The 26,866-nt window shown below is 39.4% G+C and overlaps 1 protein-coding gene across 1 annotated transcript in view; it reads right to left on the reverse strand.

Annotated features, from left to right (window-relative positions):
* Positions 1 to 26,866, reverse strand: part of LOC119425264 (oxysterol-binding protein-related protein 10) — an 88,758-nt gene that overhangs the window by 49,851 nt on the left and 12,041 nt on the right. The window contains exons 2-4 of the mRNA XM_037692787.1: positions 17,623 to 17,798; positions 6,028 to 6,107; positions 3,772 to 3,837 (exon numbers count right to left, since the gene is read on the reverse strand). Coding sequence (XP_037548715.1) covers positions 3,772 to 3,837; positions 6,028 to 6,107; positions 17,623 to 17,798 — 322 coding nt within the window. The remainder of the gene's footprint in view (positions 1 to 3,771; positions 3,838 to 6,027; positions 6,108 to 17,622; positions 17,799 to 26,866) is intronic.

Genomic DNA, 26,866 nt, shown 5'->3' on the forward strand with positions numbered 1-26,866 from the left:
TTTCTGCTTTCTTCTTCTCATTTAGGCTTGTGCTTCCATTTCAGCTACATTTCAGAATGTGATTCAGCTCATTTCAGCTAGTTCTTCTGTAATAAACATTCACGCTGCATTTTCGTGGGAAATAAAATTTCTCTAGTTTAACATAATTATTCTGAAATATATTCACGATAAATGAAGGAAGTTACAAAGAACGATGTGTTGGAGATAAAGTCTTTCATAAGCATGAACCCAGACAGGTGAGGTCTTGCAGTCGCAGCAGATGTTCACAATCTGAAAATAAATATGGTTTTCACAAATTAACAGCTCCTCTGGTAACTTTGGGCCCACGGGTCGGCTCCCGGCTCGCACTAAACCAAAACCTAAATTTTAACCACCTCGCAGGTGCTCCAGCCGTCGGTGACGCGTGGGCGGATCCGTCCCCAGAGTGAGGCATTATGGGTAAGCAGCTCAACAGTCTGCAGCTGACGTCTCATTAACTCTGATTACACACATTTACTGATTGGTGGAAATATTTAGACTGCTTTTTGACAGTTTTGTGTTCTACTTGTTATTAAAATTATCTTTTGAGGATAAAAGTGACAACAGGAAGGGCGCTGTTCCTGCATCTTTCCTTCAACATGATTTTCCTTTCCTTACCTTCTGTGAGCCTCCAAGCCGTTCTCACCACATGCTGCAGAGTCTTCCCGTCACTGACCCTGCAGGTGTCGTACCAAGACGGGATGCAGCTCGTCTGAACGCTCAACAGTGCGTGGATATAAAAACAAGTGGATGGATTGGGGACAGGCGGGGGGTGACCTCGTTTGCTTCAGTCTCCAGAGGAAGCTTTTATGACGTGAAAACTATAGATGGATGAATCTCAAATAGTTTATTAAGATTTGGGCCAACGTGATAAATAGCGACATCTGCAGACAGAAAGTGGTACTGCATGAACAAAATTTTAAAAAGTTAACGACTTGAGGCCTCGTTATTAAAACTGGGTCATTTTGACCCAAGGACAACAGGGTGGTTAAATATTTCTTACTCAACTCATTTAATATTATTTACTGTTAGCTATTTATTTCATGGTAATACCCAGAAAATATTTAAGAACAGAGGAAATGAGTATAATCCAAGACGAAAAACTATTTTTATGAAAGGCTGCGCCGTACAAATTTAAAAAGTATGGATTTAATTTCGTGGTGTGACTTTGTGGAAGGGTTCAGCTGAAGGAGATCTGTTGGTCAGTTTAAGAAAAGGTTTTTAAAACAATATATTCACAAGTTGTAGAGACGTGGAAGAGTTTGGGGCGGATTGTAGAGTAATTGTTTAATAATCCATTGATGTAATAAAAAATAAAAAAAATCATAGAAATGAATATATTTTTAAATAATAGTGAATAAAAGGCAGGACTATATAATCATACTGCTCCTTTTTCAAATATTTTGTTTATCAAATTGTTGCTATGCATCTTTTTCTGAATATATGTTTAAAATACATATTTAATAAAAATCATTATACCATATTAGGAGGATGCCTGAAATAATTTGTTACCTTCTCAAACCAAAACAAGCGTCCCAGCTGAGTTAAAATCCACACTGTGGTGTTCTCTGCTCTTCCTGTCTCTCTGGGTGGAGTTTCAGCTTCAGACCTCTCTGGTCAGCTAATCGGGCTGCTAATCAGCTTAATGACGTGCAGCTGTGCTCCGAGCCCGGCAGCAGCTGCTGAAACCACCAAAAGTCCTGCTGCCTTAATGCAGCAACGGAGAAATAAATGATCACGTCAGAATGGGACGAGAAGCAAACTGTACAGTAAATTATGGATGAGGCTTATTTTCCTGTTTGGTCGTAAACAACAAAAAGCTTTACCAGAAATAAAATAAAAAGAACAAGGCCCTGTTGTATGATTAATGGTTACATTTTGAGTTTACATGAAGACTTAACTGGGTATTTCAAGTGTTTTTTAATGCGAGTATCGTTTAGATTAGCAAATCTAATTAAACTGTAATCATTTCATAAGCAGTTTTCTTAGGAACATAATGGAAAACCTATTTTTCTTCTGATAAAGTAAGCCTAAAGGCGTTCTTCCAAAAGCCAAGAACCTCTCCATGAACTCAAACGGATTTCTTTCTTTTACACCAAATCTCTGATGAAGACTTTTACCTGCTTTCACAAAATACCAGTACTCAGAAATAATCAAAGTCAGTTTGCTGACTTCATCTCTGATCAAGAGGAACTGGAAACTTAATGTGAGTTTTCTACAACCAGAGACCACAAGAACGTTCTCTCAGTTTCTGAAATATTATTCTTTTTTTATTAGCACTTTTTTTCAGTTATTCTGCTTATGTGGCTACATGGAAACAAAAAGACAGTTTGATGAGTTCCTTAGTCAAAGGTGCAAAATTTATTCTAATCCAATAAACTTTCTATTAAATATACTAAAAAAGGCTCAAGTTTCGATTTAATGATAAACTCAGTTTAGCTTTAACTTATATTCACCATGTGGACGGGATCCTTTGCTTTGGCTGATTTACCGTAATTTCCAGACTATAGCGCGTGCCCAAATATAAGCCGCGCACACTTCAAAATATAAAAGACGATTTTGTACATTTGTGTATAAGCTGCAGGTGCCCAAGTTGTAACATGAGAAAACTTTTAATTAAATGCATACTGGTAACAAAAACAAATATGTACAGTATTTTTTTTTCTGAGCAGTGCCAGTAACACAGCTAGTTAAAATAAATAAATTAAATAAAACATAAATTAGCCGCAGCATTGTATAAGCCGCAGGGTTCAAAGCCTTTGAAAAAAGTAGCAGCTTATAGACCGGAAATTACGGTAAGTCCAACCAGCTCCTTTATTAAGACTTTTTATTAGAATTAATTCATGATAATATTATTAATTAATGAGCAAGGCCTCTCTGGTTGTCTGTTATAGTCAAAGGCTTTCTATAAATCTTGTTTTTCTTTTACCTGCTCCCTTTAGGAGCCACAGTAGATCATTTGCCTCCATCACACATTTCCTCCATATTCAGAATCATTTGTCCAACGTGTCCACTGTCCCTCCACCGATGCACCAACTCCACCTCCTGTCTTTTAGTAAACACAAAGTTCTGCTCCTAAACGTGTAAATGTGCAGTTATTAGTTAACCTTTGTCAAGCTTTGTGTACATTGTGTTTAGTTTGTGTTCATTGTGGCACATAAAGGTTTTCACGGAGCCTCGTTTAAGAAAAGCTAAAATGGTCAACAGGCCAACACGTGACAGCTCTGGGTTTATTTTAGCCTCAGAGTGAAGATAAACCCCGTCTGTTTTTTGTAATAAATAAATCCTGCTGTATCTTCTCTGCCAAACAGGTCCGTTATCAGTGAGCCTCTGCTGGCGGCTGCCTCATCAGCAGAGCGGCGATAACGATCTCAGTGGCGTTGCAGCTCGGCGAAGGATTAGAGCGCAGCAGCTGCAGCCGAGGACATGCTCCACGCTAGGCGAGCACAAACAAAACAGCCGCCGATCTCTGCTCGGCGAAGGGAGAAGGAGACTCTCCCCTCCACGCTTTGCTTCTTCGTTGTTTTTCCCTCTTCTTTTGATTACTTTTCTCAACACTGCTGAGCAGGGTAATTGGACTCTCCCTTTGCTCCAGCTGTGCAGCAGCTTGATCTGCTGAGGAGCTACGTGTGGAATAATCGAGCCGCCAATGAGGCAACATGATGAGTCTGGAGTGTTTAATTGGTTTAAGAGACATGAGAAACCTTGGAGATAAGTTTGCAATGTGTGTGTGTGCGCGCGTGTTTCACTCACCAGCACTTCTTGCCCTCCTGCTCTCTCCACACTCAGGTGTTCATCTGAGCCTTTTAATTTCCTCACCTAAAACAAAAACAAACGTTTCATAAACTTAAATATCAATAGATCCACCTCAGACCGAAAGATTTGCTCAAAAGTAAAATAAAATAAAAATCTAAACTAAATAAAACAGGAGAAACTGCAAAAAATAACACCGACTGATGACCTTCAGCAATAAGTGGAACAAGAGGTAAAGATTAAATTAGCAAAACCAAAACTACTGGTAAACACTAAATGTTGCAAAATAGTAGCTAAAAGCTAAAATTAGAAAGACGATAGTTAAAACTAAATATTAGCCAGTCAGAACCTAAAGCCTATATGTTGCGACACAGCTACTAAATGCAAAAATTTGCATCGTAATGACTAAATGCTAAAATTAGTAACGTAGAAGCTAAAGGCTAAAAATAACATTAGATATAATATATATTTTGCCACATGGTAGCTTAAAGTGTAAAACAAGCAACACCAACAACATCTTGTAAATGAATCCTCGTGGCTCGATGGGACTAACCTGTTTAAATAAAGGCTGAATGAAAACACAGTCGCTAAAAGCTAATAATTAGCATTACAGTACCTAAAAGCAAAAGTAAACAAAATCATTGCAACTAACTAAAATTTTCTAAACTGTTGCTAATCACTAAATGTAGCAAGAATGTAGCTTGAAGCCACATATAGCAAAATAAGTAGCTAAAAGCTAAATGTAGCAAAACATAGCTAGAAGCTAAAATTAGAAACATGGGAGCTAAAAGCTAAAAACAAAGTACTTAAAAGCTAAAACGAGCAAAACAGTAGCTTATCGTTAAATGTAGCAAAACTCTAGTTTAAAGCTGATATAGCAAAAAAAATGACCTGAAAATCTAAATGTTGCAAAATGTAGTTGAAAGCTAAAATTTGCAAAACTTTAAATAAAAGTTACCTTTTGCAAAACACTAGCCTATTGCTAAATTTATTACAACCACAGCTAAGAGTTTAAGTTAGCAAAGCAAAGCCAGAAACTTCAATGTGCAAATCTGCAGCCAAATGCTAAAAGAAGCGTAAAACAAAAATACAGCAACTGCGCTGAAGTTAATTTTAAAAAGAACAACAATTGAATGGAAATGAGGGGATCCCATTGGGAACATCATATTAAATAAAGATTAATTTTTTTTTAAATTATTACAAAAATCTCACTTTTCCTGATCAAGCTGAACATTTTGCTTTCAGATTGGCCAAAGCAGCCGCTCTGAAAGCAAAGCACGAGTCATAGTCATGGTAATAAGACATATTTTTAAATAAAATTCATGGTACAGCCGACTGGAACAGCAAAAGTTTGCAAAAGAAAAATTAAACTTTGGACTATTTCTGACATCCACGCACGGCTGATTTCCACACTGTCACCACCGGCAGTGGAGCTCCACAAGAAGCTCAGTCAATACACTGCGAGAACAGGAAACACACACACACACACAATAATCCAGTGAAGCTAACAATAAAAGCGCCACATGTCCAAATATATACAAACTAACCCAACAACAAATAAAATAACACAAAAAGGTAGATTTTTGCGAACAGTGCTGTCAGAATGGAGCCCACAGAGAGGAAGAGGAGGATGAGGATGCTGTGGATATTTCCATCAGCATCCTTGGGTTTCGTTGCAGGGCTCTGAGCCGCCACCATCACACGTTTTCCTACACCACTAAGCCTACGTCAACAGTTTCCCAAAATATTCTGAACCTAAAGAAGAAAGTCATGGTAAAAATCCAAAAACCTTCCTATTTTAAAAACAACTAATGGCTAAAGTTATGCATTTATTTCAGTGTTTGCAAATTAAAACACCGAATGAAGAAGACACTTAAAGAGCATGTCATACATGTTAACATGAGCATGTCATGTGGATTTAAACATTAACCGGTTTTGTGTTACTCTTTTCCTCAGACTCTCAGTCTGTTGAAACTGTGAACTCTGGAGCATTTTTATCTTATTTTATTTTACTAATCACCACAAAACAGCATTGTTTGATGACAGATGTTCAGTGAAGTTATGAGTAATAAATATCTTACCTTCAGCAATAATACTTAACACAAACTAGTTTATAATAAATAAAAAAAATCTGTCACATTTATGGAGGGACAGGAATTCCACAAGATTCAGGACTTCCTGTTGACTTCTCTTCCTGAGTAATAGGCGCTAAAGTTGTGTTTGTGTGCATGTGTGTGCGTGTGTGCGTGTGCTTACCTTAGCACTGCAGTCAGAGTGGCGTCTGGCGCACGCTTGCAGCTGACTGATCCAAAACTGCTGCTCCTTAGCGTCTGCAGCTACAACAACACAGACAGAGGAGGGATGAATGCAGCTCCTCCTGAAGCACCGAGTCAAACATTAGTCTTCATGTGAGTTCACACGCAGGTCAAACAGCAGCTTCGTCTGCTGAAACATGGCTGCAGTTCAGTTTTTATCATTAAACCGATTCATTTTACATTAACTGGAGGTGTAAACAACTGCTGGAGGACCGAGATGCCAGCAGCCAAAAGGTGATTTTTTTTTTTTTTACTATTTATACGTTTTATAAGAACTCTAACTTTTATTTTTATGTTTTTATAACTCACTACGTTGTAGAAACGACATTCAGTAAACGCCTCAAGATTTAAGAGGATTTTCTGCACAGACGTAAGATGAAAACACACATTGTGTCCTTGGATTGTTTAAGGATTGTTAGGCAGTTTAATATTTATTAGGTCATTTATGGCGAATTTTTATCTTTACACACTTTTCCTTTTTGTGTTGCAAGAAGCTGGATTCTATGTCCAGCAGTCAATGTCCCAAATTCTTGCGACTCTAAAGGAAATTGAAAATCACTGTGAACGAGGGCCGTTGTGCTCGCAGCGGCATATAGCATCCGAAACACCGTCCAGCAGAGGAAAAAAGTATCATAAAGAACTGTCTCATGCAAAATTGACAGAGTGTAAAAGCACCTGAACTGCTGGGAAAGTCTGAACAGTTTTAGATGTTTAAAGTTGCTCTTAAATGGGCCCAACATGGGAGTTTTTCCTAGATTCTCCAAGCTGAGACCACTCGATCTGCTGCAGGTATTATACTGACTGCTTAACTCCAAACAACCCCACTTACAAAACAAAAACAACACAAAGTCAGACAGAAAGTCTTTTTAATGACTTAAAATAAACCATACGGGTTTAATGATGTACTTGATTACTTTAAAATGCTAATGGAGATTATTTTAGTGTAAGAAAACTTCATTTGTATGCGTCAGCCCCTTGCTGCGCCGACATCCGAAACAGCCTTTAGAGCATCTAAGGAGGGTTCCTGTAGGAAAAGAGTGAAACACTCCAGAGAAGATGCTGCTCGCCTCTGCAGGAAACAGATTTCTTACAGAAACACCTGTGGTGAGCTTCATTTCTGCAAAAACATCCTAACGCTTGGTAAAAAAAAAAAAATTACTCACAGACGTCGCTCATCCTAAAGAGACCCTACACCTCCAGAGCGAGCGAACGTCTGAAACAAAAACTCTTGAGCTGAGCTGTGATTAGAAATAATTAACCGTCTGCGGTGAGGAAAGCAGCCACCGGATGAGTCTATGCTAACGTGCACCTGTTCAGATGCCGACACAAGTGGAGCGGCGTAGGTACGGACGACAGGATCCTCCTCCACAGAGAGAAAACTGCTTTTGTGTAGCTGGAGACCTGGAGGTGACGCGTTAGCGCCGTTTGTTTGACGAACACAGGCTCGAGCTGGAAGCTGAGGGGACTAACGAGGAGATAAGGAGATGGACCGTGTGCTGGAAGTCTTATTTAAATGTCAATATTCATCCCGTGATGCAGATGAGCAATACTGAAACAGACTGAAAACCCGAGAAACTTGCTCCTCGGTCAATTAGTTACCTCCTAATTACAGCCATTTTAATTACAGGCCTGTGAAAGATGTTATTGGTTATGATAATGTTGAGACTGAGGATTAATGCTCGGACCTGCAGTTTGATTTCATTAGTGTTGGAGCAGTTTGAATGTTTTTAACAAAACGGACATGCCGACAGGGACTAGAATGAATGGATGAGCCGCCTGCGATTACAATGACCAGCTCATAAAAACGTCCCACCAAGGCTTGTGATTAATGGTACTAAAGCACAACGATATGGTGGGAAAGGATGTTTTAAATGTCAGGTTGAGCCTGATACTTTATTTGTTCTACAGGCTGCTTGACGGCGCACGTTAATGTGAAGCAGATGAGACAGCAAAGGGGCTAAAATGCAACACTTGAGTGGAATATTCCAGCCTTATTTCGTTTAAACTCAGAGACCGAACAGTCCATTGAGGCTTGTAATAAAGAACGAAAGCAGGAAATAAAAGCCAGGTTACTTACATTTTCACAACTTTTTGATTTGACATTAAAAAAACGAGTTTATTCTTCTTTCAGGAAGTGACGTCTGCCACAAGCTGAGTGTTTAGTTTGTCCTGTCAGTTCTCCGTCAGCCTTCGCTGTATTTTTCCAGCCAGTTTGCCACCACCTGCCTCCCAGTCAGAAATCACCTCAGGTGTTTGTTCTTTTTCCCTCGTTAGCGTCTCTTTACGTACGGTGTCATTTGGTTTGTCTTTTGTCGGCGCAATATGCTGAAAAGCCGCTCGTGTTTGTTCCCTAGAGTGGTTTATTTTTCTACGCCCGAGTTTTCCTTTGAGTTTTGTGCTGCCTTTTGTTTAGTCTTTTTGTGAATAAATTAATTTATTTGAACTTGAAGTTTTTGGTTTGCATTTGGGCTCACCTCGTCAGCAAACTTGATAACTTAATGTCACATTTTTTAAAATAAACTGTTGATCGGTTACTAAAAAAAAAATCAAAATTAACATTTTATCTCGATTTACATGTGACTGGTGCAGCAATATCTGATGTCTTTTTTTTGTACTTTAGATTTCCTGAAAAGCAATTTTAAAATGTTCATTCTTATCTCGGAGACATTGACTCTTTTTTTGTTTGTTTGTTTCAAAATTAAATGCTTCATGTCGTACGAATTTCAGTAAAGTTCACGTTGCATCTTATCACACACTTGAGCAAATAAATCAGAACAAAACTATGTTTTGAGGTTGTTTGTTTTTTTTAACAAGACATTTATAAAAATACATTAACAAAAAAATCTCTAAGTAAAGCAGAAGTACCTTTTTGAAGATGTGGTTTGCAGAACAAAGAAGAGAAATCAAGAAGAGTACCACGAAGTTAAAATGTCCAGCACATTTTATTTCCTGAAAGTATAATAATCTATAGTGATCATCTGAGCAGCCACTTCAGTCCTGCAGAAAGTGAACTTTAAAAATTACTCTCGAGTGAAAACATCAGCTTTGTAGGTCAAAAATAAATTTACATGTAAGAAAAAGCAAATAAATGTCATTATTTCTCATAGGGAACACAGTCTGGTGTATTATTAATGTTAAACACCCACATATTATTAATTTTATATTTTTTTTTTAATTGTCTTACTTTCTTGCTTCTATTCCACATAAATATACTCAAACTGGTTTTCACTCAAAATTAAACCTTTTTAAAGTTATAGAAGTTGCTGTAAAAGGGAAAAAAATATATAAATTTTCTGTGGAGAAGATACAGCAAGGGGTGTAAAATTCATACAAATATAAGAAAAGACAAACGGGATTTAAAAATGTCAAACTGTTCTATTTAATACAATCAAAACAATTTGGAACATTTCAAGGGCTGATGGGATCTAGGATGAGATTTGTTTGCTCCTATATGCTGTAAGTGTGAGCAGGACAAACAGCACTCTGCTATTGGAAAATTGTTACCGTTGTTGTTGTTACCGTATTTTTCGCCGTATAAATCGCTCCTTTTTGCATAAATTTGCAAGTCCTGCGGCTTATACACCGAAGCGACTAATATACGTTTTTTCCCCATATTTATAACCCAATTTTTGACTGAGATCTAACAATTCAAAAACTTCCGGTAAGATGGCGCCCGTGTGCATGGCTTGCAATGGTGTTCGGATTATTTATGTTTTGTTTGTTTTTTATCTGGGACATAAACTCGCTGCTGGTGTAAGACCGACAACAGCTTCTGGAACTTAGTTTTTCTGCCACTGATGTCGCTGATGTTGCTTATTTGGACCAATATACACTGCACCACCTGGTGGTGGATGGGTTAAATGCAGAGACTAATTTCGCCATTGTATGGAAACATACAGTGCTGACATTGTGATGACATTATTATTATTATTATTATTATATGAGCGTACCTCTGGTATGCCCATAAGCCCATATTGTCCAAAAATAACCTGGAGACCGTAATGCATGCATTCATTACATCTAGGCTTGATTACTGCAATTCGCTCCTGTTTGGTATCAGTCAGACTTCCATTGCACGACTACAACTTGCCCAGAAAGTTCCAGGAACTCGTCTTAAGCGCAGAGGTGACAGGGCCTTCTCTGTAGCAGGACCAAGACTCTGGAACGAGTTACCTCTGCTCGTCAGACAGGCCCCCTCCCTCTTGGTCTTCAAGTCCAGTTTAAAAACTCACTACTATTCGGTAGCTTTCAACACCAGATGATCTGTGTTTTGAACCTGTATGCGCCACACTGGTTAGTCGTCATTAACTGCATTGTTTTTATTTCTATATTTCTGATTTAGGGGAAGCACGGTGGCGCAACTGGTAGAGCTGCTGCCTCTCAGCGAACAGGTCCCTGGTTCAAACCCCGGTCCAGGTGCCTTTCTGGGTGGAGTTTGCATGTTCTCTCCGTGCATGCGTGGGTTTTCTCCGGGTACTCTGGTTTCCTCCCACAGACCAAAAACATGCATGTTAGGCTGATTGGTAACTCTAAATTGTCCCTAGGTGTGAGTGAGAGAGTGAATGGTTGTTTGTCTCGTTTGTCTCTATGTGTCCCTGTGATGGACTTGCGACCCGTCCAGGGTGTACCCCGCCCCTCGCACAGTGATTGCTGGACATGGGCACCAGCGACCCCCGTGACCCAAAATGGAATAAACGGGTAAAGATAATGGAAGGATGGATGGATGGATTTCTGATTTACTTCATTTTGTATACTGCTTTGTGTGTTACCTGTTGTTCTGTCTGTACAGCACTTTGGTTGGCCTTGTCGCTGTTTTAAGTGCTCTATAAATAAAATGGTATGGTATGGTAATTTCATTCATTCTGACATGGAAAATATTGAACACTACCATTTTCAGCCACTAGAGGGCACTCGAGTAATATGACAAGCCAAGTGTCTCATTAATAGGTAAAAGTGGCTATTAATAAGACGCTTGGCTTGCCATACCAAGCCACCTTTGTCTCGCTCTGCAACTCCTGGAGCAAACATCAAATCAGATGCATTTTGTCGCGTCACCCAGGCAAAATGCAGCTGATTTGACCATTAAAGTACATTTGTTAAGGAAAAGTTAAACTGAGACACACCTTTGCTATAATGTCAAGCAAACAAATAATTGTTTTTAGATGGTAATCTTGTTAAATTCTTGTTAAAGTCCTCCCATGCACACTCCCGCGACTGCCATTTGGCAGCCAATCAATTCTTGGCGCAACACCGGCCCATGTTTCCGGGTGGTCAGCGATGACGCATAATAGATGCGACTTATACGGCAAAGTGACTCATTTATGTTTTTCCCACTTTATTAGACATATTTGGACTGATGCGACTTATAGGCGGTGTGACGTGTACGGCAGCAAGTACAGTACTATAAATTGCAGCCACCCGCAGTGCGCATGAGCGATCTCCACTCTGAGACCAGGATTCAAAAACGTTTGGTGTCAGAGATAACAGCCAAATCGCAGCAGTACAGCTACAGTTTCACTTAAAACCTGCATTGTGTAAATTGGGCTTTAGATGTGCTGCTGGTCATTACAGGCTGTAAATCAGACAATAGTTTCTGTCCACGCACAATGAAGTCCAATTAACTTCAAGTAAAAATTTCACAACAGTCCACATACGTAAGTCCACAGCTAACAGGAGCTCTCCCAGAACACTTGACTGGGAATCAATCTTAATGAGTCAACTGACTTAAAATATTGCTTTTAATTACTTAAACACACAGAGAAAACTGTGAGGCATCCTAATGAGCTTCAGTACACCCTGCTGAAGAAACATCCCATAAACTAACAGAGGATTTAGATAATAAAAAGTTTCATTTTTCACGAGAGATTTAAGAACATTATCACACTCGGGTTGTTTTTCATCTTTGTACAGCAACATAAAAATATCCCACGGGCGCCTGACATTAAGAGTGACTATGAACAGCACTGCATTTTATTGGTTCTGAGCCAAAAAAAAAAAAACATCAGGCTTTGGTTCCTTCGTGAACAAATAGCAGCCTGAGAACAAAGGCACCATTTAAAGCCCTGGACTCAGTTTGAGATTATAGAGTTAAACCAGAGTGGCTGAAAAATGACTCCTCGCTGAACCTAAATGTTGCTCTTTTACCTGGAGAAAGGTATGAGGTTGGGGGTTTCCGTGGTAACCAATACCATTGAGGACCGTTTGTTCTTATGACATGTGGGACATTTTGTCTCCTGCTGTTTGAGCAAATTGAAGTTTTTCAACTCCGTGTTTCTGTTCCGTTAGAAATGTTTCAGAAGAATCATATTTAAAATGATTTTTTTGTGTGTGTGACTCAGGTCGTTACGGATGTCTCCGTAAACTTTGTGTTTAAATGCGTACGTTACATTTCCATTATTGTTCTGATCATTGTTGCATCTCAGAGAGGTGGAGATGGAAACGTCCCTTTCTGCGAGCTCCAGCTCCGAGGGATCGTTGCCTCCTCTCGGCTCAGCTCGTCGGATCCGAGTTGTTCAGAAAATGGAGGCCGAGTTCTTCGATGTCTGGAAGGAAACGCTGCAGCGTCTCGAGGAGAGCAACAGTAAAAACAAGTCGCTTTACCGGAGACAGGTCGAAGAAGCTCCTGCTTCTTTATAGTAGCAAGTGCAAATAATGACAGTAGCAGCTAGCTGTATCACTTCTGGTGCCACCTGGCGCACCTCCAGCAAGTATGTATAAATATTTCTGCCAGAATAACGGCACAAAGTAAAAATGACAGTAATGTAATAGCTAAGACATTAGTAAGATTGGTGATGTCTTAAAGTAGCATTCTGGTCATTTTTGAAGTGAAGTGTTGTCCGATAGTTATTAACAGTACATTTAGAAGAGTAGGTGTGTTAGGCTGCTCATTAATCATATTTTCAGTCAATTTTTCCTCTCGAACATCAAAACAGAACAAAATAGGTCAATATCAACAGTTTGTTGTGAATTTTGTACAATAAAAGGCAAACACTGGAGTTCAGATGCAACACAATGATTAAGTTTCCTGCTAAAATATTTGTGATGTCATACCCCATCATTTACCAACAACCTATCATTGTTTTGTTTTTTTAACTTCATCTTCTTAAAACTTAAAGGATGTGTATTAGTTTATGTGGGGAAAGTGAAACAAGTTCAGATATTTGAACGTCTGAATTAAGAACAAGAATGAATAAAGGTGTGATCTGTGTGAAGTGAATTTGGAGTTAGTTCTTGTGAAGGGAGAACTTGCACAACACTGCATTTGGAGTCGTTTTTTATGTAAATAACATACCGTAATTTCCGGTCTATAAGCCACTACTTTTGAACACTTACACTTTGAACCCTGCGGCTTTTACAATGCTGCAGCTGTTGTTTTTTTTTGGATGGGCTAATGAGCTTCCTGCCACCAAAACATTTAGCTTGGTCACACCCGGGTGCTCACATAGCTGCCCAGTACACATCTCTTTTGACGAGGGTGGGTCCTCGTGACTCAGTTGGTATGTTTACATGGACATAAGTAACCGGATCAAATGGCCGGTCGGAATAAAAGTGTGTCATGTAAACGCTCCGTTCGGGTTATTTTTTGTGTATTCGGCGTGATCCGTTATAATTTCTGATCAGAACAAAACGGGTGGTTTACGCCGATCCGAAACCCGATCGGTGCGCATGTAAACGCTTGATCTGTTCATTTTTATCTGATGGTGAAAAACTGACCTGACTGCGCATGTGCGACTTTGCCATTTCCGCCTGGCTAACGCTAATAATATTAGCATGTCAGGGAAGTAAAACTGGTCGGTGAGCGACAACATTTCTACTAGAAACTTTTAAAGAGCTCAAAATGATTTCTATTACCTGTAGCTCAGTCAGGGAGTGCAATAACGTCTCCAACATCATTAAAACCATGTCGCGGGTCCATTTTGGGTGCTCAGGTTTGTTTACGTTCACCCGGAAGTAGAACTTCTTCTTCGGTGGTTTTTTTAAGGAGAGTTTACCACACTGCGCATGTCAGTACTGCTGTTCAGAACAAAGCCCGCTGCATGTAAACGCTCATCATGAACAGATTGTGCCCATGTAAACAACACATTTGAATTATTCAAACAGAACACATTTCAATCTGGTCAGAGAATTCTGCGCATGTAAACATAGCTATTGAGACTACTTGTATTATTTTTTCCTTCAGGGGTCGCCACAGCAACCTAACTCGCATGAAGACTTGGTAACGGTTTTTATATTGGATGCCCTTCCTGACGCAGCCACAGAGCACCGAGCTGCCACAGCCCTCTGTGTGGAGCAGAGAGATGACATCTAGGGTGCCCGGGGGAGCAGATAGTGGGGGTTAAGGGCCTTGCTCAAGGGCCCAGAGTGGGGCAAATCAGGGTGGAGGCTGGTGTTTCACCTTTTCCACCCACATTTTGATGTTGTCGGTACCGGGAGTTGAACCAACGATCTTCCAATCACAGGCCCAACTTTTTATAAATATTTATGTATTAACCTTTATTTAACCAGGCAAATCCTAGTAGCTATGTTTACATGGACATAAGTAATCGGATCAAACGGCCGTTCGGAATAAAAATGCGTCATGTAAACACCCTGTTCGGGTTATTTTTTGTTTATTTAGCGAGATCCGTAATAATTTATGTTCAGAACAAAACGGGTGGTTTGCGCCGATTCATAACCCGAACGGTGCACATGTAAACGCTTGATCTGTTCGTTTTTATCTGATGGTGAAAAACTGACCTGACTGCGCATGTGCGACCTATGTCATTTCCGCCTGGCTAATGCTAATAATATTAGCATGTCGGGGAAGCAAAACTGGTCGGTGAGCGACAACATTTCTACTAGAAACTTTGAAAGAGCTCAAAATGATCTGTATTACCTGTAGCTCAGTCAGGGAGTGCAGCAACGTCTCCACCATCATTAAAACCTGTCACGGGTCCATTTAGGGTGCTCAGCATCCCGGAAGTAAACCGGAAGTAGAAATTCCTCTTCTGTGTTGTTTTAAGGAGAGTTTACCACTCTGCGCATGTTAGTATTTCTGTTCAGAACAAAGCTCGCTGCACGTAAACACTCGTCATGAACAGATTGTGCCCATGTAAACGATACATTTGAATTATTTAATCTGAACACATTTCAATCAGGTCAAAAAATGTTGCGCATGTAAACATAACTATTGAGATCACAGATCTCTTTTGCAAGGGACGCCTGAAGGCAGCCTAACATGCATGTTTTTGTTCTGTGGGAGGAAACCGGAGTACCCGGAGAAAACCCACGCATGCACGAGAAGAACATGCACACTCCACACAGAAAGACCCCAGGACCAACCAGGGATTGAACCCAGGACCTTCTTGCTGTGAGGCAACAGTGCTAACCACTGAGCCGTCGTTCTGCTTACAATGGCAAACAATGACTTCCTGGTAAGATGATGTATGTTTCCAACAACGAAAGAGAGACTGAGGACGTGTGTGAAGTTTTTCTGAGGCTGTTCAATTCTGACACTGAAGAAGACGACTTTAGTGGTTTTAGTGAAGGCCGGATTAACCATAACCATTAACCAACTGGGCAAGTGTCCAGGGACCCACGATCTCTAAGGGGCCCAGGGCAGTGAGGGCACAAGCAAACTATCTGGTTATCTCCTGCTTTACGTGGAGTCCTGCGCTGCAGAGAGACTGCTGCACTTTCGCTACATTTGGGCCGCCCTGCCTCCTCCCAGCGCGGCTGCTACGGCTCTCGTGGGTTTTTTTTGGTTTGTTTGTTTCAATCCTCCACGGCGCTCCTGTCAATCAATCCAATAGGCGTGTCAGCAACTGACCAATCGACGACCGCAATTTCTCCCGAAGGTAAACGCCACTTACCTGCTGACAAGCCCATCAGGTTTTTTTTTTCTCACAAAACACAAAACAGAACAATGCAACAATATACAAATACAAACTCGTGAAGGGTGTCATAACTACATTTCACAAAATAACGAAAGTGACAAAAATATACATAAAACATTAAATAAATAAAAACAAAGGAGTGCAACTATTTGACAAACATATTGTTTTAATTAAAATAATAAGTTTTTACTTGTGCAGTTTTTTTAATCTACTTAATGAAGAATATTATGACTTAAAATTGTTCATAAAACAGGAAGGAGGGCTTATTATCCCTCCTCTTACTACAGTGAATGTTGTACTTTGTTATAAGTACGACTATATTTATGGCATCAGAGAAAGCTGAGCTTAAGTTATCCATATAAAGTAAAATGACATCAGCATCAAAAGAAGGAATATTAAATTTGAGATTAATCCAGTTTCTGATGTCTGACCAAACACTTTGTATTGACATGAAAAAAAAATTGCTCGAGGGATTCATCTTCTGATTTACAAAAGGCGCACTAACCAACATCAAATTTAAATCTTTCAAGAAACATGGCTACAGGATGTATCTTATTTATTATTTTCAAATGATTCTTCTTCACTTTAGGAGACATAGGCCATTTGACAAATGTGGAATGAGCAGAAGTCATTATGGTTTTATGATTTATATTGGGAGGTTTCTTGAAGGAATCTTTGTTATAATCAGTAAATCCTTTTAATGTGGGCAGCAAATCGTCACCTTTGAATATATAATATTTTAAATTAACTGAATCAGCTGTTGGTCAGGTTACTTCTTGTTGTGCCATTAACTCTAAAATAGTTACTGAATCAAGTGTTTACTTATGTAGGTAAAAATAGATGTTAAACAACCGTTAAAATACACCAGAATGCAGGAAATGGCATCTACTTTATTCAAAATTTTCTGGGGGAGGACCCCCTGACACCCCCACCCCCCACCACCATCGGTGTGTCCCCCCACATTACAAATGCTTCTGACACCAGTGGCCAACACGTTGCTAAACAAGTACACATGGTGTCATAGGGTGTTCAAAGTGAGTTCAACTTAACTCAGTCTTGATGATTTGCATTAACAAGAGGACATAGTAGCATTCTATGAGCATTTGGATTTTAATACATAGAAATACACTTGATATTTAGAATTTTAAGTATATTTACTGTGTATTATGGTAATTTAGTCTGAATGCCAGATTATGGTGATTCTGGGGTTGTGATGATGGGGCCCTTGAAGACTGTTGCCCAGGGTACAGCGAAGAGTTAATCTGGCCCTGGTTTTAGTGAACAAGAGGAAGATGCTCATAGCGATCAGTGACTTTTCCTGGTAAACTACTGCATTTTTTATTTTAACCAGCTGTGTTAAAGGCATTGTTCAGGAAAAAAAAAACATTTACTGTACGTATCGGTGTACGTTACTGGTACATATTTAATTAAAAGTTAAAAATATATATATTTCTGTGTAAATATATCAAGTTACAATGTGAACATCCACGGCTATGTATACAAAATTGTTTTTATTTTTTATTTAGTGTGCGTGGCTTATATTCGGGTGTGCTCTATAGTCCAGAAAATACGGTAATTCCCTGTCTTTGTCAGCACAATGTTACACACACACACTACACTGGATGTGATTTATACCACACACAGGCAGCTGGAGGTCGTACCTCGGAGTTTGTACAGCTCCCCGTTGACAGAGTTTACGATGAACATGTAGGAAGCTTCATCGCTCGTTGTTACCGAGGCACCGATCAGAGGCAGGCACCCTCTGGGCTTCTGGTTCTTCCCCTGCTCGTTGACAAAGTACTGCAACTGGCCTAGCTCTGGGTCCAACACAAAGTACCTGGAAAAAAGAAAGAAAGAAACAGAAGGACGGTTAAAAAGTTATGAGAGACAGTGGAGGGGAAAACAGTTTTCGCACCATTTATCATTATCATCGTCCTCATTTTGTTTTATGTCCTCATCCTCATTTACCGGCGAAACCTTTTTAATTTTCCAGGAGCGCAAACTTCAAAAGTGTGGGACAGAGTCACGAGACTTCAAACGAAGGCGTACGAACCAGAGGAGTGGGAAACGTGACGCCATAAACAGACACGACTTGAAATTTCTCACCTCCCATTCAACAAATCCTGCTGGATATTTTTAACGCAGCCCTCTTTGTGTGTGTCAAACACACTTCTCCGTGCACATTAAACAGACACTTTGGTTTCTTTGAAGTGGGCTACCTGTGGGTAGTATTGTATCTGCAGTGGTGCAGGCAGCTCAGTTTGGAGAAACAGAGATTCTCACGCGGTGCCAAGCTAAAAGCTACTCGGAGCAGGAGCCATTCAACAAGGAAACAAACGTCAGAAGCTGCTCATGAGAATTTCTCTTTGATTCTCCAAACTGAGGTAGCTCGGCTTGCTCTCTGCAAGTAAAACACTGACTATTCATAAAATCTTCAAGTGACACAGAAGCATTCCTTTAATACCCACTTTTACCGACATCATATTAGAAAGGTTACCGTATTTTTTGCTGTATAAATCGCACCTTTTTGCATAAATTTGTAAGTCCTGTGACTTATGCACCAAAGCGACTAATACACGTTTTTAACCTATATTTATAACCAAATTCTTGAGAGGGGGGTGAAGGAAGCAATTTATGTAAAAAGAGATCTTTAAACAGAGGAAGAAGTCTCAGATTTCAACTTTCAAAAACTTTTAATGCAGCTTTAGGGCGGATACCCAGCCAGTTTCACATCTATCAGGAATGCCATGGCCCATCTTTGAATTAAGATTAACAAAGACCTTAACAAACCCCTACTGTGAGGTGTGACAGGTCAATCCGCATATGTATGTATGTATCTTACCTCAGCTTTATAACTCAAACCCCACACTCCCTTGTTCTTTGAACTAAGTAAGCTTCTCGGATAAGAAGCGAAACGTGTACTGTTCCAAATAAAGTCCGGCTGTTTTTGTCTTAAACTTTTTTCAATAACACAATTTTTGGCTGAGATCTGACGATTTCATTCATTCTGACATGGAAAATATTGAACATTACCATTTTCAGCCGCTAGAGGGCACTCGACCAATATGGCAAGCCAAGTGTCTCATTAATAGGTAAAAGTGGCTATTAATGAGACACCTGGCTTGCCATACAAGCCACCTTTGTCTCGCTCCGGAACTCCTGGAGCAAACGTCAAATCAACTGCATTTCACCACGCCGCCCAGGCAAAATGCAACAGATTTGACCGTTAAAGTGCATTCATTAAGGAAAAGTTAAACTGAGACACCTTTGCTATAATTTTGAGCAAACAAATAATTGTTTTTAGGTGGTTATCTTGTTAAATTTCGAAAAAATGCACAGCGAGTCCTCCATCTGCACGCTATCGCTTCCGCAAATCGATTTTTGAAATGCAGCTGATTTGACCAATATAGTGCATTTATTAAGGAAATGTTAGACTGAGACACCTTTGCTATAATTTTGAGCAAACAAATAATTGTTTTTAAGTGTTAATCTTGTTAAATTCTTGTTAAAGTACTCCCGTGCACGCTCCCGCAGCTGCCATTTGGCAGCCAATCGATTTTTGGCACAACACAGTCCCATGTTTCTGGGTGGTCAGCGGTGAAGCATAATATATGCGACGTATACGGCGAAGCAACTTATTTATGTTTTTTCCACTTTATTAGACATATTTGGACTGATGCGACGTGTACGGCGGCAAGTACGGTCCTATAAATTACTCCGTGGTGCCATCAAAAGCTGAACCTCGGATTTACGTCATGGAGAAACGTTAAGTCACAGTAAATTACTACGTGCCTAGCTCAGGGATTTTTAAGGTTAATACTGAAAGATGATTTTTACATGAGATCAAAGGTTCAGAAAAACTGGTGATAAGCAAATCCAATTAAAAATGTTTTATATAACTCACAGCCAAATGAAATGGTTCTGTTCATCTTTTAACCTTTGTTTGTGAATATATGACAGTAAAGCTGCATTTTATAAGAAAATCTTACTTAAACTTCATAAACTTTGCTACTTCTTACGCCTTAAGCAAAATTAGTGACTTTGTTTTCACTCATGAATAAACTGAGCTTAAAATGAATAAGACTCTGCAACAGCAAAATCATATATTTAAAAAAGCAAAGTTACTGTTAATTGTGTAAAAATGACACTGTCTGCCTTCAATGAGCAGCCTAAACCTAAACCTCGACACAAAAGATGTCAGATGTGTAACAGAGTAAAATGTTTGTTTATCAAGCAGCTGCAATAAAAGCTTTTTATGACATTACTGGAAATGCAGGCTCACAAAACCATAGTGAGAATAAAATAAAAACATATTTCGTATTTTAACTCAGTTTTCTAAGCCTAGCTTTAATTTCTTTACACTTTTACATAACTGTGACAGAACACTTTATTCTCTGCTGCCATAATTTTCAATGATGATGGGGCCTGTTTTAAGGTTAAACCCCCCCTTTATTTATTTATTTATTTTATTTTGGGGGAACAGACTCACACACTCAGGCTTTTGAACTGAAAAGTTGTAGCATTTATGGCGGTCACTGCAGCTGGAAATTAACGATTTGCAGCTCATTTTTACTGCCGTGGTCGTGTGCTCCGACTCTGACTCAGAGCGTTCGGACACAGGCTCCCTCCCTCACTCCTCACACCCACACCCTGTGCACTCTCTTTTTCAGAAGGCTTAAGAATTCAGCACATATGAAATTTGCATTTACATTTATTTTATATAAAATATGTAGTATAATCTACTTTACAGTCGATCAAGAAACATTTTTATTCATGAAAATACAGTTATCCATTCAGATTCATTTGAATTTGTGTCTCTAGGTAGAAGTATGTTTAAAAGAGCTCTCATTGGTTAGGACTTCGCTGTCAGGAGAGAAGGCACAGCCGAGTCAAAGTCTCTGCAAGATGAGTTGGTTTAATAACTGACAAGAAAATTAACCAATCACAATGTACATGTAGAGTGGGTGGGATCAAAACACGGTGCTCTGAGCCTTCGGGAAGGCTTTGTGATGCATTCAGTTGCAATTTGTAACTCAAAAAAATCCACTGAAATTGTAGTTTCTTTCTAAAAATAAAAAGTTAAATATCACATTTAATATTAAAATTGTATTTTGATTTCATTCCATGATTAAAATTTTTACAGAAACAGCACTTTCTGTAGCCTGCTGTTGAATTTTCGTCTGCATTATTGAAACTGCATGTTGTACTTGAACGCAACAGACTGTGCGAGCTGCACGGCCTTCTGGGCAATCCAGAAATGGAGTGTCCAGATGGGATGTCTTTGTTGGCTTTTCTCTGTCTAGTGTTGGGTTAGCATTTATGTTCAGGTTGTTATTATGACTGTAACAAACGACGCTAGAGGTCAAATGTTGTACTAGACGTTAGGCCCGTCGTGAAAAACAATAAATCAATTAATCGCACGATAAATGAAAATTATCGACCTCATTTTCATTTATCGTCTTTATCGTTTCTTCATGTCTCTCTCTTTCTACCGAAGACACTGGAAGACAAAAGCCTCAACTCCGGTGCTCTTCACTGATCCCTCCCTTTCTCGTTAAAATCCATTTCAACCGTCGAAAATCAAGTTTTTGGATCGTTAAAAACAGCTAAGCTGAGAAGCTAAGCTAACAGAAAAAAACTCTGTCTTGTCAAAGCTCCAAAATTCATGATTGAAAGCCGTGTCTTCATCTAAAAAGTTGGTTTTCTCTGCAAAAAGAAGCTGAGAACTTTGTTTACTGATTTTTATTTTTTATTTTTATCAAATCTTTGTGTGAAAAATGCTATGCTAAAGAGTTCAAACCACACCATGCATCTGCCATTTTGAGAACCGAAAAACAGGAACGAGAGACAGCCCATGACACGTCAAGGGGCCTCCCTCTCATTTTTCTTAAAGAGACACGCCGCTCGCTCCCTCACTATCCATCCTTTGGTTCAAACAGCCTTATACTGCCATCCAGTGGTCAAAAAATGTACTACAAACAAAACAAATTATCCAACATTTTTTCTTAAATTTGTCAATAATTACTAATTATTGTCAAATTTCAAACAATATCATTTATCGCAATAATTTCTAAGACAATTAATCGCCCAATTAAATTTGCTATCGTGACAGGCCTATTAGATGTATAAAAAAGGGGAAAGGCACTTCCTGTTCAGTGAGTTCATGGATCGTGAAACTAAAAGTAAACTAGTGCAAGCAGACCGTTGCAACAATAACAAATCCTAACTCAAGATCTAGCTCTTGTAGTCGCGGTTTGCCACTGATAAACCTACTTCCGAGCATCAAGCTAATGCATTCCAATGCAATATATAAGCACTCAAAGTGTGCGCTGGTATGACTCTCTTCTACTACCACACCAAATTTTACTACACTATCTGTAAAGCTGAGTTAAACCCTTGTTTGTCCTCGTTAAGGTCAATCACCTGCAGTGGCCATCTTGAATCAAGTTAACTTCAAAGGTTAATCAGCTGTAGATGTACATCCAATGGTTACTTTATGGGAGTTTTATTCAAATCCATTCATTAAAACTTTAACCTACAAAACATAAAGCAGCAAGGACATTTCACTGCCTGTAGACAGATTATATAAAATAGGTTCGACATTTAAAAAACTGCCAGTCTGCCATGCTGTAATGGTTTATTTTGCAGCTCAACACAGCTTCTTAGAAGCTTTTAAGTTTGACCCGTTTTCTGGTTCACCATCTTTACCTTGAAATCCACCTGGCTGAACTCTCCATCCATGACTGAACAAGCTGCTGTTCTGGATCATGAAGCAGCAGTAGCTCCTTTCCATCACAAAGTGATGATTGAACCGATCTCAAATAACTCCTGTTCACTTCGTTACACGGGTGGCGTGTTTTTAATGGACAACCCACGAGTTCCTTTTACTTGCATTGCTTCGTCTTTAAATCCATTTTCAAGTTGTGGAAAGAATATAAATCTTATTTTTGGTTCCAATAAATGGTTTATGGACCTGCGAACAATAGTTTAATGCTGAAATGTTTTTTTTTATATATATATATATATATATATAATACAAAAATCACTTAACGTTAGCACGAATCTAAAAGGTCACATGCACTGTACATGACACAGGTTTTAATGTTACAATCGTGGTTAAATCAGTTTTCAGGCACAATCAATCTGTCACATCGGTTATAGGTCACTTCGGGCTGATTGCTACCATTTTTTTTCTTCCAATCTGAGCCTTAGGGTTGAAGCAAAGAAATCCATCTGCAGCCTGTAAAGTTTTAATATTATTGTCAAATAATGTTTTAATGCTGCACTTTCCTAGTTTATCACAATCTTTGTCTTAAAAATACACCATTCAGGAGAACAGCCTTTGTTACTTCATCCCTCATGCTTGGCCCTTTCCCATGAACCCTCCTAATCCCATAGAGGACGTGGTGAATGCTGCCGTCTGAAAATTGATCCTTGCTCACCGTCCCGCCCGCTTCCATCAGCGAGAGCTGCTGACTTGTGTCGACCGGAGCCAACCGGGGAACAGTCTGCCTGCGTCAGTTTACATCCAGGCCTCACTTTCTCTCCCTCACATGGCGTATGTATACCGAACATACAGAACATCAAGTCCCATTGGCTGGGTGTTCAGTCAGCAGAACGGAGCCTTTTACTGTTCCACCCTCCAGGCAGTCTCGGCTTTGCAACTGAAGCACATTGCAGACTTTTAACATGATGAATGGTGCTGGAGAGTAAACCTCGGGCTTGGAATTCACTCTCTTATGTCAGACTGCTGCTGATATTACCCGACCTGCAAGGCCACAGACTCGACTCACGGTCAAGGTTGTACTTTTAGGATGACGCTGCAACAGACGAGAACAAAAAACTCCAAGCTTACAGTGGAAAATCCATTACCCCTAAACTGTAGGACTGAGAGTAAATATCTATAAGGAAAAATTTGATGGAAGCAAATATTGATAGTTTAAGAAGGGGAGTCCCAAGACTAGGTTGTTTTTTTGTTTTATTTTTCAGACCGAGCATAAGTACAAGAACTTCAGATTGGGTACTTCCCAATACAGAGAACCAATGCCTATTAGTACTGCGTTAGTACTTAAACTTTACACAGTGACTTCAAATTGACAAATTTATTAAACTGCCAGCAGTCTTAACATCATCCGTGTTTATCCGACTTTTCCCCCTGGGTTTGATGTGAAGTGGAAGAAGAAATGACATCACCAAACATAAAAATGGTTTCAGTCCAAAGTATCGGGGTGTATTTATGAGTAGAAGTATGAGTACTTGAGGCTGGTATCGGGCCCGATGCCGATATCAGTATCGATACCGGGCCACAACTGAATTTGTCTGCCAAATACAGGTTCTTTAAACTGATTTCCCTGCTCCCAGCAACAATACTTCCTCCAGGAAAACTACTTTTTGATAAAGCTCCTACCGCACAGCCCTAGTTCTCAAACTGGACTTGTTTTTTAAGACTTGTTTGCTGACAAAACCATTTGACAATAATCATTAATCTTGCGCCGACAATAATCCTGCGCCGCTCAAGGTGGCTGCATGTTGGAGCACCTCTGTTACATTCATTCCGATATATTGCTTTTGGAAACTTTAGTTCCTCTTTTTCTGGATGTAAATCACTTTTTTCGGATGATTGTTTCCTCTGGTATCAGATGCAGCGCAGCTGGAAGGATTTTTACTGAAACCTTTTTACTTTGGGGTATTTGTTATGATGCGTAACCATGACATCAAGGTGTTTTTTAACAACCAGGAGCAGCTGAGAACATCTCAAAAGCTCATATACCTCAACTACAGCACCAAATCCCAAAGGAGTTGAAAAGGAGGCGCTGTGGATGAAGTCCCGTCAACCTGGCAGCGGTGCTCGAGTGCTTGACTGCCGAGATCCTGGGCTGGTGGGAAACTCAGTTCGTGACAATGGGAGGACCGGGATCATCCTCCAGCACCTTCAGCAGTCTGTCCGGGGCAACGAGGAGCTCGGCAGACTGCTGGGAGCAGTGATCGTTGGGATCTGTGACCAGAATCTTCGGCTTAGCTGCAGAAGACACCTCCTGCCCACAGCATCTATAACAACTCTTGAATGAAACCAGAATGATGAGCTACGACAACACTTTATTCCCCTTTGGGATTAATAAAGTATTTTTGAATTATTTACAGCTAGATTTTCCTGAGTGGCCAGTTGTGGTAAAATGATCATTTTAAACACAAATTTGAAGAAAACAAAAGTACTTTGAAACTTTAACTATGAAAACAGTCAGATTTTTAAGGAAATAAGCTGTGCTTCATTTACAGTTCATTTGATGTCACATCTTAAACAATGAGGTTTCCTATGCTGATCCAGTTTTTTATTATTATTCACATAAATCACAATAATTACATTGTATAAAATGCTTATTCAAGCCATTTGTCCACATTACTAGTAACGCTGCAGCTCCAGCTCGTCAGCAGAATTCGCGCTCGTCGATCGTGCGGTGGTTAATTCTCACAAAAGCTCAAGGGGTCACCAGAGCAGGAGGAAGCGAACCCCTCCGGTTATTGGCAGGCAGCGATACTTGTTCTTGTGTAAAAAAGTGTCAGAGTTTGCACGCTGTCAACAGTTTACCATCTTGTAGTGAGGACACCGTAAAAAACTCGTTTTGATGACATTTGATTGCATTGTAGCGCAGAAACACTCACTCAACCAGTCGGCACAGCATCCCAGCTGGAAAATGACACCCAACATTCACCAGCTCGGCACTCAAGAGTTACCAAAAACACGACGGATTCTCAGCATGAACTCACCGAGTTCAATCTCTTTCTCTTCAGCTCATTTTTTGTTTAAATTTCCACTTTTAAACTCCTTTATCTCGTGTCAAATAGTAATTTCATTTGCTTCAGTTATAAATGAGTTTCTGAGTGAATTTTCTGTAACATTCTGAGTGGAATTTATTTGGAGCTCAAATGACTTGTGCAATCACGGTTGGCTTTTTTCAGTTTTCATCTCGACAATAATTTAACAACACCCAATGAAAGCAGTGATCCTTCGCAGCTCAGAACAAATAAATGGAGCAGAAAGGTTAAACGCCTGTGTGTTCAGCCTGTCTTTATGAAGCCTATTTCAAGCACATTTTTATGTGTAATTATTGTTTTTGCTAAATAATTAACATTTAAATCTGATAAATTCATAAATAATAAATGCAGCTGTATGTATAAAATAAAAGCATACATTTTTAAGGAAATAAATGTTACTAAATTCCTGCAAAAGAAGGATTTTTTTAATCACTTGCTGCATTTCTATCCAAAAATATTCTTAAAAAATGTTAAGGATTTTTATTTTTAAATGCATAAATAATAAAGACTTTGTTTTATTTATTTTGTCGTGCTGGAATCGACTCTTCCTTTATATTTTGTACTTTGATTTGAAAGTATAAGCCTACATTTTGTAGCAAACAATAAAAGCCAAAGTTAACGCGTTTAAAAAAAAAAGAAATGGGGCGAGTTCACAATTTTCAACATGTTCACAAGAGCAACAGAGGGGGAGGCGGTCAGGGTTTGGTGTACACTTTTCAAAACTGAATAAAATGTGGCAAACATTGATGCACCGCCAGACAACACGCAAATTTGGTTATTTGCAATTGACAGCATTCAAGCAAACATGACAGGAGCAGATCTGAATCACAACAGTCACAATAAACTGTCACTTTTTGTCCTCTAGAAGTCATGTTGTACTGTATGCAGACAGTCGACCATCAAATATACACAGTTCGTTAATGGATTGGAGTATCAAGGAATCTGGTGTAATGAAGACTTGATGCAGATTGGGTCAATGTTCAAGGAAGCGATCGGAAAAATGTAATTATCTCCAGAAAAAGCACCGTAACCAACATATCTGCTGGCCGTGCAAAGGTAGGGAAGGTTTACAAAGTATTAATTCAATGTTTC

The sequence above is a fragment of the Nematolebias whitei genome, chromosome 19 (genome assembly GCF_014905685.2).
Source record: "Nematolebias whitei isolate Nwh7 chromosome 19, NemWhi1, whole genome shotgun sequence".
In the NCBI taxonomy this organism is placed as follows: Eukaryota; Metazoa; Chordata; class Actinopteri; order Cyprinodontiformes; family Rivulidae; genus Nematolebias; species Nematolebias whitei.